The sequence below is a fragment of the Ciconia boyciana genome, chromosome 23, assembly GCF_034638445.1.
Source record: "Ciconia boyciana chromosome 23, ASM3463844v1, whole genome shotgun sequence".
NCBI lineage: Eukaryota > Metazoa > Chordata > Aves > Ciconiiformes > Ciconiidae > Ciconia > Ciconia boyciana.
The window spans coordinates 6,913,371-6,927,790 of record NC_132956.1 but is presented as its reverse complement, the minus strand read 5'-3'; the positions used below and the strand labels follow the sequence as shown (position 1 = coordinate 6,927,790).

Below are 14,420 nucleotides of genomic sequence, written 5' to 3'. Positions count from 1 at the left end.
TAAAGGTCCCTTCCAACCTAAACCATTCTGATTCTATCCCAGATAGCTTGCACTTACACAGCCTCTCTGTAACCACTGCCTCTTTGTAACAGCTCGAGGATTTCATGGAGCAATGGTAAACTACCATGGCATCACATCTGACTCCGTATTGGACTCAAGGTATTTCAGAAGTTGTAGCTGCAGTTTCATATAGAGACAATGGGGAAATGACCTAAAACTCTGAGAAGTGATTTGCCTTCCGCTCTGAAGCTAGTAATATTGCTACAATGATCCAGTAGACACCTGGGCAAGCTGTAAAGCTAACTAAAAAAAACAATAAGAAAAAAAAAAATCACATTTGGCATGCAAGTGAAAAAAATGCAAGAATCATTTGAAAATAATAAAAAGGGGGTATTTGCAGCAAGTCTTTCAATAGAAATTGAGGTTTCCAGCAGGGCTCTGTTCAACCTGTCTGTAACTCCAAATATTCAACCTATCTACTGTTGCCACAGGGAACACCACTGGGGTTTTTTTTCACTGTATTGTGCAGGAAGCCTCTACCCCTGAGGTGAATGAGGAAGGTTCTGTGTCCATAGCTGGACTAAAATTGTTGCAGACTTCTTAACCATGATTTCATAATACTTACTCTCCTGCTGAAAAAGGTGATCTGTTTTCCTACCTGAGTCTCTAACCAAGGTTTGAAGGGCTGGATTTCTTCCCTCAGACTGAAGAAATCTTTTTGAAACCAGGACTAAGAGAAACGACCGTGACACAGACAGCTCTTCTGCATTTACGCTGTGTGTGTTCTCTGGTGGTGGTCAGGGGATCCAGACACAGGTTTTCTTCCTCACGGTCTTCCTTTTAGGGGGCCTAAAGTGTAGCCAAATTTGGGCTCAGAGGAATTTGAAAATACTTCCAGTGGCTTGTGACCTCCTTCTTCCAAAGAAACTAGACTTCTAATCTCTCTGCTCCCATGTGGGCTCTTTCACAACTGTGCAAGGATCACACTGATTTATGGCTTAAGAACAGGCTTCCCAGAGCCTGCTGCTTGGGTTTTAGAGGGGCCAACCAGGGCTGCGATTCCATTGGAAGTGCCAGTCTGGAATAGAGTTGGAGAGGGAAGGACTAATGGGAAATCAACTGACCTTGAAAAAAAGTCTGAAGCTTGGAATTGAAAGGAAATTCACCCTGAATATAACAGAATGAGTTTCTCTTCTCTAAGGAACTCAAACTTACATCTTTTGTTGAGAAAATGATGCCGGTGCCTCTTCGCCTCTCTTTTGGCCGCCGCCTCTCTCGGATTGACTGTTTGTTTGGAGATCTGTCATCTAAATCTTGATCTTCGCACTCTGGCCAAGCAAAAAAAGACTGCTTTGGTTTCAGTGATTTACATCTGTGCTTTTGCTAAGGTACTGCGGTTCTTTTCAAGCTGATCAGGGTCACCTTGTTTTGTGTCATATTACAAAGGAGTTATTAAACCAAATGAAATGGAATGGAATCTCAGTGCCCTACTACATCTGGTTACTCACACTCCTTCCATTATCAGAGCCCAGAGAGGTCACCCTGGCTCTCAGCTCTCCCCAAACCATCCCAACTTACTCCCGTTCTGAGGACAAACTGTACTAGGGGAATCGCTCCCCCCAGGTCTAAGATCTAAACGCTCCATGGATTACTATCTCATTTACTTATCCAAAATGGAAAACATCCTTTTATCCCTCTCTGCTACTAGCAATAGGCTGTATGCTACATTAGGATTTCCATTTAAACAAATAACATTTGTTTTGTGAGGTGGCAGCTCCCCATACCGCTCCCCTCAGAATAACAATAACTTATTCTCTCTGTCTGTACACATTGAAAGTTCTAAAACTCACAAAAATCCCTGAGCTTTACTTGTTCTTCATTCTCCAGGATACATACCATTTTTCTCCATCTCTGTGGCTGCACCTCTGAAGTCTGCTGGATTCACAGAGTCAAGACCTAGATACTTATTTGTTCGAGTCAGGTACGAACTTGTATAAAGGAGAGGCGCTGACGTCGAAGGAGATACAGGTGTCGTAGGTTTGTCTGGTTGTACTGGACACCTTAATCGCCGATAGACAGTCTATAAACAAAGAACCGTGACAAAAAGTTAGTAGAATGAAGAGGAACTAGCAAATTTGGGATTTCAGGGAACTGGGTAATCTTTTAGAGTGTAATGTTTTCTTCACTGCTGCTGGAAGTGATCACCTCCATCTGCCAGATCAGGTTCATTCCATCAGACTGGGATAAATGTTAAAAGCATCATACAGCTACAATGTGAGCGTACTTTCCCATCGCTGGGAAGTCTGGGATCAATCTCTTTGTCCCTACTGCCAACAGCAGGACAAACAAGTTATCTAATAGAAATGAATGATTTAGAGTAAAAAACCAGAAGTGATGGCAGGGGGAGTAAACTGGTCTCTCTAGCTTTCCATTACACACAGAACATCTGTGGAAAAATGTGAACACAAAGCCTCAGTCCAGTCTGCACAGCAAGGATGGATTGAGGCCACATTTCTATCATTAGCCTTCTCATTCCGCTTTCTGTGATTTACACAGTTTTATTTTCTGGCAAGAGACAGAAAAGTGAAATTCCCAGTGGAGAGCAAAGGAACAGCTAACCTCTAACACCTACATCTCCAGATCCCTTGTCCAGATTGCTGAGGTGAGGTACTACTCCTCAATATTAGTTCTTTCCAGCAAGTCTGCCCCCCTTAAAATAAACAGACATCCCCAAAAGAATTTCTCCTGATCTCAGCTATCCTACATGGTTTCATTAACTCTGAAACAATGGGAAGTGAGGCCAGGAGTATCACCTCCTCATCTGTATTTCTGCTCCACCGTGACCGGGTCTCCTGCCTCTCACTGCTGTCCTCAGCAGGCTCAGTGCTCTCAGTTTTCTCGCTTTGCTGTTCCTGAGCTTGCCGCTCTGCCCGAGACCGGCTAAAGGTTCGCTCTGCCTCCTGAAGGTCTGTCAGCGTCACACCCTGGGGAGAAAGGAACAGAGAGAATTTTTACATTTATGCAATTAGATTTCAAGTCTTCCAGGTCAGTTTAAAATGCCCAGCAGGCTTATACCTGGCCAGGCTAATGTTTCATCTTTATGCTAACAGAAAGAATAGAATTCTGTTGCCTTCAACACATTTCTCAGTGTACCAACCTAATCACTGACTCAAAGCAACCCAAATATATGTGATCAAGCTACAAACTAAAAGGCAGGTATACTGCAGAAATGAGAACTTTGAAATCTAACACGTGTATGATCGGGGGTGTATTTTGCAATAACTGTTTGCAGGAACTTTTGCCAGACCCTCTCCAACCCAGTGTGAGGATAGACAAGCCCCTTGTCCTAAGTAGTAAAATAGAGCAAAAGAAAATCTTGCCTCTCTATACATCAGCTCTCTTCATCCTACATACAAATATGAGTATTTCCATTCCTTACCTGTGTAGACCTGCGAGTCTGCCGGGCCTGCCTGGATCGTGCCTTCCTCAGTGATTCTGCTTCCTCATCCCGCACTGGAGTCAGATATGACCTGGAAAAAAAAAAAAAGGGCAGAAGAGGTTAAAATAAAAACAGATGCTGTGCCTTCCTGTCTCTGCAAGCTCTTAAGCTGAGATATTGTTCTCTTTCATATGGACAAAAATCATTTTAGCTCCATCTACCAAGCCTACCGTCATCTTCTGCTTTGGGACAACTTTCCTATAAGCAATTCAAAAATGCTTGCATTACGTTCTCCGTAGAGCCTCTAAATAAACTCTTTAGTGTTGGACATGTTCTGTTAAAAAAAGGTGCAACTATTTAGTATATTATTTGCCCATTCCATGTCTTATTGCATCATTAGGGGGAAAAAAAAAACAAACCCAAACCACCTCTCATTCCAATAAAGATCTCAAGAACAGAAATCCTGCACTGGCACATTCCTCAGACCCTCCTTCCTGTCATTATATTCATGATCATATTCCTGCAATCTGCTGTCTTCATCAATATGAAACCCATCATGCTAGAAACCAGCTGAACTGCAGCCATCTTATAAAGACAAAACACCTTGAAAAAAGCTATGAAATTAAAGAAGTGGCCTTTACACCCCAGAGTAAACCGAGTCCCTTAATACTGAAAAACACACAGTTAAAATACAGAGCTGGTCACCACTAGATTTCATTAAACTAGGGAGATTTCAAAAGAATTATACACATGAAAATATATAAACTGAACTCTCTGCACTGGCATTCACTGTGGAGGAACTGGAGAGGAATTCGGCAGTGCTCCCGCAGAGTCGGGGATCGCGCAGCAGTAAGTCTGATTTCTGTATTGGTGGAGTGGCTTCCATCTTAGAAAAGATTAATTAGATTGGATTCTTCAGCCTGGTTAATAGGGAACGATTATTAACGTTGTCTCACTGTACAAGGATGAGGGTGCCTGAAATAGGATGTTCTTTTGTAGGTCTATCACTGCCACAGGTTAACAGCGTATCAAAGATCTACATATGTTCAAAGAATAATTAGCCAAGTGAGGGATTAATATCTATCAAGGAATACACTTACTTTGTCCTTGGACTTTTTTCCTGGTTCTCCACTACAGACCACTTTCAGGGAAATTTTTTTTCTAAAATCATCTTTTCTAAAATCATCTACCACAATGGCTTTTATCCACCTTCAGAGTCTTGTGTTCAGCCAAACACAGACTGACCTCCAGGCTCAGCAGAGACACGTCACTTAACGGGGGGCTCCTCGGACTATTCGGAGGCACATCCACAGGAGCTAGTCATCTCGCACTTCAAGTGTTGGTGGGGCACACGCGAGAGTCTTCTCACCTAAAACTGGTGTAAGTATTTGACCCGATAAATCATGCTCCGAACTCCCCTGATCTCCAAAGACTACAAGGAGAGTGCGAAGGATCGATCGTCCGTGCTGGAGATGCCTGCACTGCAGACTTCTGGAGGAGATGAATCATGCTCTGGGAGCTGGCTACAATGGAGATGTCTACATCCGAGCTGGCCAGGCTCACTGAACTGCACTTCCAGGGGACAATTTATCACCTTCAGAAAGAGCCTCCAGCACAGATCATGTGAATGCCTTGCAGAGGAGCTCATTGCTTCCCATTGATTATCCAGACAGACACACTAGCTGTGATGGATACGCCAACATGGGAAGCACCTAAAATTCAGAGGGATGATTGCCTCCCAAGGATTCGCCGTTTCATGAACAAAAAAAAGCTGCTGTTTGATGAAAGAAAGCTGTGCAACTCCTAATTTTGCAGACAAGTAGTTCTCTTCTGCTCTCCTTTATGCAGTGCATATGTGCTACCCAGGTAATGGCACATTAAGGAAACAATAAGCATTTTCTGCAGCTTTTGACACAAGTAGAATAGCTGCTATTTGCACAGCATCCAGAAGTAATAAGCCACCTACAGGAAGAACACATTTGCAAAATATACTGCAAATTAAGTTCAGAGCGGTAGTAAAAACAAAAAAAATAGTTCCTGAAACATATAACCCAAGTAAATCCGTAGCTAAGTAAGGTGGACAGTTTACTGCAACAACTTTGAATCAGTGCAGTTTGCATCCCATACTCTGCAATGAGGACATAGGTGTGTAGGAGCGACATACATACGACGGGAATAAGAGGAGGAAAGATGAGACCTGCCTTTGCCCAAGGAGGAGCTCAGCTCATACAACAGCATGTATGCAGTGGGCCACAGTGTGCTTGTTCAGGAACACTTCTGGTACGTGTGAGCAACGCGAGGTCACGCTTACAGCAGCTGAAGTACTTTCGCACACAATAAAATAACACTGAACTCCCCGCCACAGGATGTGAGAGAGGACAGAACAGATTTTCAAAGTAGTTTCAAAAATGGGTAGGCAAATCTGTGGAGAACAGGTCAGCATCAGCTACTAAACAGGAGGCTGGGCATGCTGCTCTGAGCCACGAGGAGGGCTTGGCGCAGGGTCGGCAGAGGCAGGGCTGCAGGAGCACAGCAAGGCTGCAGGATTTCCCTCATTTCAGCGTTTAGTTACAGCTTTGCATACAGGAGTGTACAGATACACCAAGAGAAAAACCATTTTGTGTCTCTTACCCTGTCATCCTCCCAGACTTTTTTCCTCTGCTCTCCCAGAATTTATATAAAAATAGGAATATGTTAAAACAACATTAGCAATTATGGGCGTCCAACCTGTAACAGTGACTTAATCTTCAGACAAGCACATTTTGCAAGTCAGAGTGGCTCAGTTTGGGCTGCAGCCTTTATCGATTGCTAACTTTTGGTTTCTTTCCATTTACACAATTCCCCACTTCTTGGAGCTCACCCAAAGCCATTTTACAAGCATGAGATAACTGAATTCTCTGAAACAACTCAGCAGAGCCACTGCACAGTGACATAGCTGGTTTCTCGGAGTAAGCAGCCACAGCCTTTTCCTGGTGATGAAAGAAGGTGGCTGTGCTGTAAATATTTCAAATGCAAACAGCAAACACCATACCTGCTGGCAATTCAATCATGTTTTTGCTCTACTTGGGGTTTTTTTTGTGTTTTGTTTTTTTCTTTGGGGGAGGGAGGGAGGGTAAAGACAGATTTTACAATTTTAGGTGATGCTTCACTTTGCTTACAAGCTGAATTTTAAGAGACCTGAGTGTGCTAAATGGGATGGAAGAAAGAAAGACAGAATAAATTCACTGAAAGGAGACGGCAAGTCTGATGCAGCAGCAAAGCAAAGCTGGGCTGGATGAGAGAGGGAGAGCAATACACTGCTCTCCAAAGCAGAAAAATTGCAGATCACAGCAAGCTGCAGGGGACAGACAGCAAATGGGGTACGAGGCGGTCTGTAAACAACCCACAGTTTTTAGTTACGTATTCAAGAAACACACTGCTTGCTAAAGTGCAGTATCTATGCAATCCTATTAATTCAAGCAAATATCACATGATCTATGCAGATCTTCAAATAAATGGTCCTATGCGTTCTATTTTCTTGCAATAAGCTTTCTCTGAGATACTTGAAATAAGAGCAGCCATCATGCCAAGTTCAAGGCACGCATAAAGCGGAACAGGCTTTTCCCAGAGTTTTGGCTGCAACTACAAGCAGCAGAATATAAATTGTTAGAGATGCATACGTGAGAGTCAGCAAAAACCCTGCAGAAGTTTATAGTTCCCAGAGACAGAGACAAGTGTGTCCTGCTGCCACAAGAGAGCTCCAAGCTTTTGATTTGTGCATTAGCTAGAAAGAAGCTGGGAGTGGAATGATGAATCTGGCTTTCACTTAATTCCTCCTATTTTCAACAACACACCTATTTTCTCTGTTAACTCTTTTAATCAGGACAGTGCAACACAAAGATGGATCCCAACTGCTCATCACCATCTCAAGGCAAAAGGAGCTGCAATAAAATACTAATAGAAGGGGAGATTCAAAACAGGGCAATAGTAATCCTGGATATACAAGCTGGTAAACCAAGAATACAAGAGCAAATCTGTATGTTAGAGAACCTGTGCCAGAGACAAAGAAAAGAACATACTGTGGAGAGAAACCCCTCCCAAGTAAAGGGTAAATGATGCAGAAAAAGAAATTACAATCCCCTGTTAATTGGTGCACAGACAGCAAGAACAGATGATGAATTTCTTTAAGAAACACAGACGCTTCTGATAATCTTTTTACAACGCTGGGTCTCCTTCCTTTCCTTCCTGAAGTCCTTCAAGCACTTATAAATCGAAGCATTTGTGGCAAACACCATCTCCCACCATGCAGAGTCCTTCAGCAGCACAACATTACCCAGTCCCAGAGGGAACACCAGGAATCTGTAAAGCTTGCTGAAGTCTTATGTTTTCACACGTCAGTGACCCAGCACTGCAAAAGCACTCACCTAAAAGACACTCACCTACGTGTGTCAAAACTTGGCAACAAATTTGGAAGCTAAACAGAGCTGCCCTTTTGTCAAAGGCATTTCATCTTGCTGTCAGTACACCAAAATTGAGATGCAGACCCCCATGAGCTGTAGTGGGCCACAATGGGTTTCCCCTTGTCTCTATCAGGTCCTTCTCCAAGAAACCCATGTTCCCATAGCAAGCGCAGCAAGAATACGAGTTGGCAGACAGTAACTGTAGGGCACATGGCCCCTGCGGATGCGGCACTGTTGGTCGTGAACTGGGGCGGTGCTTGATGCGGCTCTTCTAGAGGAAAGCTTGCCATGGGCAGGCGCGGCTCTGCTGACCCTCTCTGACTCCTCTCGTCTCAGCCCAAGTTCTCTTTCTAGTTTAGGAGCAACTCTGAACTACACTCACGAGACTAGAAGCTACAGTGACTGTGTTCTTGGAAGCCAGGACAGACTTTTGGTTCTTCCAGCCCTAGATAATACGGGTAAGGGGAGCCAGGCACAGGTTTGGCTTCCTGCACACAAAAAGGCGCGTTCAGCATATGGATAGCCATACAGGTATTCAGACTCTAAAATGTTTGGAATAGCTTTTCTTAAGAGTACAATATCACTATTCCAAACACTGCAGTAATTTCAAAAATCCTTAGCGTACATATGTATCTCCCCCTCTCTCTCTCTCATATATACATACATACGCACATAAATATATATATATATACACACACACACACAGAAAAAAGGAAGACAGAAAAAAAAACCCCAGCAAAAGCCTCAAGTACTGATACTGTTCCCCTGGAAACAACTGGAAAAGTACCGCATCCCAGTGATGCATTCCTACAAACTGGAAATTTGCCATTGGCTAAGAAACTATCTATAAGCTGGGGGAGGGAAGAGAAGCAAGCGCAAGTTTTGTGGGCAGCAACACTGATGGCAGTTCCCAACATACAATTCCTTAAGTCAGATAACAAAGTATGTACCCAGCAGCAAGTCAATCATTGACAATTACATGGAAACAGTCAGAAAAAGAAACTTTCCTGCTCTCTCATCCAAGCAAGCAACAGGTTTCAGATCTTCACTGTATTTATCCCTGTGCTAGCAGGTTCTATGCATCAGCCTCCTGCGACTGAAAATACTCATTAGAGAGATTGCCATGAAAAGTTGGCTGACTATAATTTGAGAAGACCATTCAACAGGCAGGAGAGAAGGCTGACATGGCAGACTCTGCAAGCGTTGGAGCTGGGAATGAGGGGAGAGACGGCCAGACAATGCTGAGTTACTTAACAAGCTGAGGACAGAGGGATAACAAGATTTCAGGATCATGCTTTTAAAGCATTTCACAGCTGGCTCAAAAAGGCTCGTCTGAGTATTCACCATTTTCAGGCCTTTGCTTTTCTCTCTCAAGTTAGTTCTGGCTGTTGTGAGCTGTCATTGTGTTTCAATCTGGACTGTGAATTCTCAACTCATGAAAGTTTGAATGTCTGAATTTCAATCATCTATTTACAGTATGATTAGCGGGTTAACAAGCACAAGATGAAATTCTTTATTTGCAACAGCTTTGCTTTGCTCAACACATTCAGGTGCTGATCCAAGAGATTAAGAGACTTGTGATCTTTGTCACTTGTTAATCAAAACAGCAAGTACCCTTTATCCCTCCTCAAAACTCACGCTGTGATGTGATGTTTACAATGGGTTGAGGTTACACGTATGGCAGCTGATGCTCTAAGAATACTTCCCATCATACAGTTCTTGAGGATTTTGCGTGCACTTTCCCATCTGCCCATGTTCATCTCTTCGTATGCCCTTCAGAAAGCAGAGCTGCTGCTTTTGCGCTGTATTCCTGCAGCAGCTAGCTCAATGCACGTCCTCTGCAGGCTGGACTACTGCAATACAAAGAAGTGAGTAGTGCTCTAATTGCAGCCCCAGGTGGGAACGCAGCCCTGCTCACTCGCAGCCCCAGGTGCTCTGTATTTCCTCTGCCAGGAGGAAAATAGAGCATTGGTACCTACTGAGAACTCAAAGTTTAGGGCTGGACTGGAAGGTTTTAAATGATCAATGCTATCCCTTTGCATTAATTAATTCCACTCAACATCACGGTTAAAAGTGAAGGCAACAAACATCACAGTGATCACACTCCTGAAACTGGCTACCTCGTCTGGAGAAGGCTTGCTGTTACTGTGAACCTAGACCTTTAAAGTTCTTCCAGAAAAAGGGAAAATGGACTTGTTTAAAACAAAAAACAACAATCCAGGGAATTTTTCTGCAAGAGAAAAGCAAAGAGTGCTGCAACCACAAAACAAAGCAAGTCAGCAACACCTTTTCCCTACCAAACTTCCCCTTAGTTATTGAATGCATTAGTTGTGACTGTCACAAGCGCAAAGCTTTCCAGGCTGGAATATGCTGAAATTGGTTTGTGTTCAGCATAGGACATTAGGTGTCAATATACCACAGTGAGCAGTTTGTCACTGCGTCATGGAACAACGTGCACTACTGTCTGCAGTCCTCAGAGGCTGAATCTTTGCATTAAAAAAAAATTGCTGCATGAAACGGAGCGGGATGAAACTCCATCTCCTGCCAGCTGATGAACGAAATGAAGGCAAAGATGCCGGTGTCCTGCCTCTATCAGTATGTCTCTTTCTCATTTTCAAGTGAGCCAACACAATTTGACATTTTAAACAACCTCAAGCAGACCTATTACAGCTTTCCCAAAAGCTAGTTTAGACAGGCTGAACAGGGCAGGAAATCCCTGGGGGAAAGGCAAAGCGGGGGGGGGTCACTTGGCAAAAATCTGAATATTTGGGGAATTGCCTTTTGCAACTAAAAAATAAAATAAAATCAAAACTTGATGATGATAAAGAAGGTTCAGCTATTGAACTAGAGAACCCGTAGGAGAAACGCTCACTCGGCAAGCACATCCAAGCAGCCTTCGACTGCCACCTCCTGGAAGCAGCCACCGAAGAGACGCCTGAGCAGTTTCAAGGAACACGATCATGAATCAGCCCCAGCTGAATTACAGAAAACAAACATCACCGAACAGTAATAACGTACAAAAGATTGACATTTCCTGCTGAGCTAAGACTGCAATTTCTTAGCATGTGGCAGTGGCTTTGGCTCAATTCCAAGTGTCCACTATTCTCAGGGATAGAAGATTTATTAACTTTGCTCAAAAACTTTTCCTGTAGAAATCCCAGGGTGGTTACCCGGCTTCCTTGGCTTCTCCACCTGTGACATCCACGGGTCGGTGCTGTGGAGCAAAGAATTTAACTGAATAGCTGATTTTGTGCTAAATTAGCTCTCAGCTGTACCATCACATAGTTTCTCCACAAATATTTTGGGTACATTCTTTAGTTTAATGGCCATTTTGGACAGAGAAAAGTATTGGAACATGTCGAAGTTAGTAAATGCCCATACCCTGAACATCCAGGTAACGGTACCCAGATGGAACTGGAGCCCTGGCTGCAGAACTTGCCATTAGACAAATGTGCTGTTAGACACAAGGATTAAATACGTGAAACATGTCACTGGTGACAATTAGTAAGTAAAGAGGAATTGCACAGAAATTTTGCATGTAGACAGGGATGGGGAAAGGCAGTTTTACCTTCTGCTTGCTCCATGCTGTCAAGCTGCAGTTCTTTTACATTGGTTAGCTCAAGTGGTCCCTGCTTCGTTTCCTTGACCATTCCTGGAGGATCCCGCATATATTCCTGCTTTGAGTTAGCAGGCCAACCTACATCCTGGGCTCCTCCGCCCAAAGTAAATGCCAAAATATCTCTCCCCCCCCCCCCTTCCCGAGCACTGGATAAAGTCAGTTGGCAGCTGAGCACGCAGCAGCACACCTGCTCGCCTTCTTTACAGGAAACACGGCTCAGCAGCAGTGACCCCCATCCCACACCTCGACCTTTTTCCAAATAAAAATGCAGCCTGATTTCTGATACAGCAGGAGCAATCTCGCCTCTTCCCAACATGGACAATCCGATGGCCCGCAGAATTCCTGCCCTCCCACGTCATCTGCACCAGCAGCCTTTTAAAAAAAGGACAACTTTATCTGAAAGAGATTAACTGCAGAAGCGTGGCAGATAAATGCTTTCAACAGCAGGTGCCAGATGATTGTTCAGTTCTTCACGAGAGAGACCTCTTAACTTTTTGTTGTCCGCTGTGTAGTGTGGCCAGGAATCTGTCCCTTGCCATGCAGCGGCGCTTTGCAGGAGTATCCCCACCACCCTGCTTCCCAGGGACTTTTCCCAGGAGAATTAAGACCACTCAGCTCTACGTCAGTTGGTGATAAGGATGACAGAGTCAAATACTACCGAAAAAACCCCAAGGTGGTAGCGAGACAATGCTCGCAGCTTTTTCTACCAGTTCCTCTCAAGTGACATTTAAATACCCCTTGAATGCATATCCCATAGTTTAACTTTTACAGAGATCAGCATTTCTTTTTTTTTGTCAGATAATAAGGGTTAACATCGGGCATCCGCATTCACCCTAGAGGAGTCATGCTCTGAATTTGGACAGGACAAGAATCACGAGGTAAAAGGACTTGCCAAAAATTGTTCATCTAACAGTACTGGTGGAGGAGGATTCAGTTATTACTATATTATTAATATATGCTACTATAATTAGCAGCTGGATCCTTAGAATGAAGGAACGAAGAATGAAAAATAAATTCCTCTTGGGAATGAAGCAGAAAAGAGAAATGTTTGCTAGATACATTTACCTTGCACGTCAGTGAACCTTCTTCATCTGAAAAAAATTTATAGGGGACACTCAGGGGGGAAGAAGCCAGGCTGAGCCCCAAAGCTGCTAGGAAAATAAGCCCACCTCACTCCTAGTCTTGATTTATCTGAAAAACTGGTCAGTGCATTGAAAAATAAGGAAGAGAGAGACGTGTTTCCTGTCTCTAACCAACAGCTTGCCTGATGGCAAGTGCTACCACCTTGCTGGAACCTTCCTGAGGAACAGGAAGAACAAATACAATTGCAGAATGCAATTGTATAAACAAAGTGGCTGGGGGGGGGGCGGGGGGGGGGGAGCGGGAGAGGAAGGACAAATTTAAATCCTAATTCTTACAAAACCAGGCCAGATTTCAAATTCAGGAGTATCCTTTTAAACTGGTCACACAACTGAGAACACAGACTTGGGATCTGCCTTGCAGATCTTGTCTTACCCCACGTAACAGCTAACCACGAGCTGTGGGCTGCACCGTAGCCTTTCAATCTGTCCTGGGAACCAAAGCTTTCATATAATACGAAAGGCTTCGGTGAGACCCAGACCGCCCAGAGCTTCCTTTCAGCACCAGATGCCTCATGACACAAGTCACCTTCCAGCTCGGCAAGACCTCCTGCAGACTCCCCTCCACGCACAGGGGACGCAGCGCCAAGCAGCCGCCGGCGCGCAGGGAGCCCACGACACGGGGAACCCTCTCGAGAGGGGCTGCAGCATCGGACTGCCGGGAGAAGACGTGGCCACAGAGCCCTGCGCTGAAGCTACACGGACAAGGTCGCAGAGGAACTTTGCAAAGGAGCTGTCGGTGGCACTAGAGGCCGCTGTCATCCCGGATGAAGAGGCAGACGATCCAGCAGCGGGCTCCAACCAACAGGACCCCCTGAGATCCCACCACCTGCTTGCACCAAGCGGAAACCAAAAGGATGTTAGTTTTGCACCAGGAAGAACAGGGTCTACGTGAGATACTGTAGGCACAGCATCCACACACTTGTAATTCACCCTTAGCAGAGGCAGCGCTGTTCTGAGTTCAGCTGGACAAATGCATTTGCAATGTGAGACAATTTGACGCTGGCAGATCACCAAAATGGCCAAACAGCAATGCTCATCAGTGGCTCCAAAATTCCCATGAAAAAGAAAAAGAAATTGCCTGGCAAAAATATTGACTCTGGAAGGTGGCATGTTTCCAGCCTCTCAGCATCAGCACACGGCAGTGCTGCAGCGGAATTAAGGGAGGCTGAATGTGCAGCTGGGTACATGTAAATATGCACGGCAGCAGCTTGGCTGAACGTCCAAGACATATGGCTCTAACACCAGGCAGCGATTTGCTACGGTCGTCCAGGTAGACAGACTGCATTGCATTCCTCCAAACTGATTTCTCCTGTGCTGACTTCTTTTCTGTTTTTTCCTTCCTCCCCTTTGTAACGAGGTGAGGCATGATTCACACTATTTTCCAGCTACTGGAGCGTTTGCTGACCAATTTAGCTAGCAAACAAGCAGCAGGTAAAACACCATGGATGAAATGCTACGGTGGGCCAGGGTGAGGCTTGTTGGCCACCAAAGGATGCAAAACAGCACTCCAGAGCGCTTGCTTTGCTAGTCGTTCCTCCCCAGACCTAGCAGTCTCTTCTGCTTTAACCTTTTGGCTTCATGCAGATAATTTAAGGCCACAAGTTAGGAGACATCCCTGTGATCTAATATTAGATGATAAGCTTGTTTATGTTTTTGTTGCTAAGAGAAAGCTGGAGCTTTGGAAACACTGAAGCAGACCAAATGCTACTGCAACAGCTGCCGGTGGGAACTGAAATCCATATAGTGCTTCCCTGACAACTGTTTGCCATTTTTCTTTTTTA

The 14,420-nt window shown here is 44.5% G+C and overlaps 1 protein-coding gene across 3 annotated transcripts in view; it reads right to left on the bottom strand.

Annotated features, from left to right (window-relative positions):
* The window catches only part of PPP1R12B (protein phosphatase 1 regulatory subunit 12B), a 126,580-nt gene that overhangs the window by 46,742 nt on the left and 65,418 nt on the right, over window positions 1–14,420 (bottom strand). For 2 of the 3 annotated variants that reach the window (XM_072845013.1, XM_072845014.1), the window contains 4 exons: window positions 3,440–3,530; window positions 2,814–2,984; window positions 1,897–2,080; window positions 1,216–1,328 (listed from right to left, as the gene is read on the bottom strand). In XM_072845013.1, coding sequence (XP_072701114.1) covers window positions 1,216–1,328; window positions 1,897–2,080; window positions 2,814–2,984; window positions 3,440–3,530 — 559 coding nt within the window. Of the gene's footprint in view, window positions 1–1,215; window positions 1,348–1,896; window positions 2,081–2,813; window positions 2,985–3,439; window positions 3,531–14,420 lie in introns of all 3 variants that reach the window. The other variant, XR_012039563.1, reaches the window with a different exon arrangement.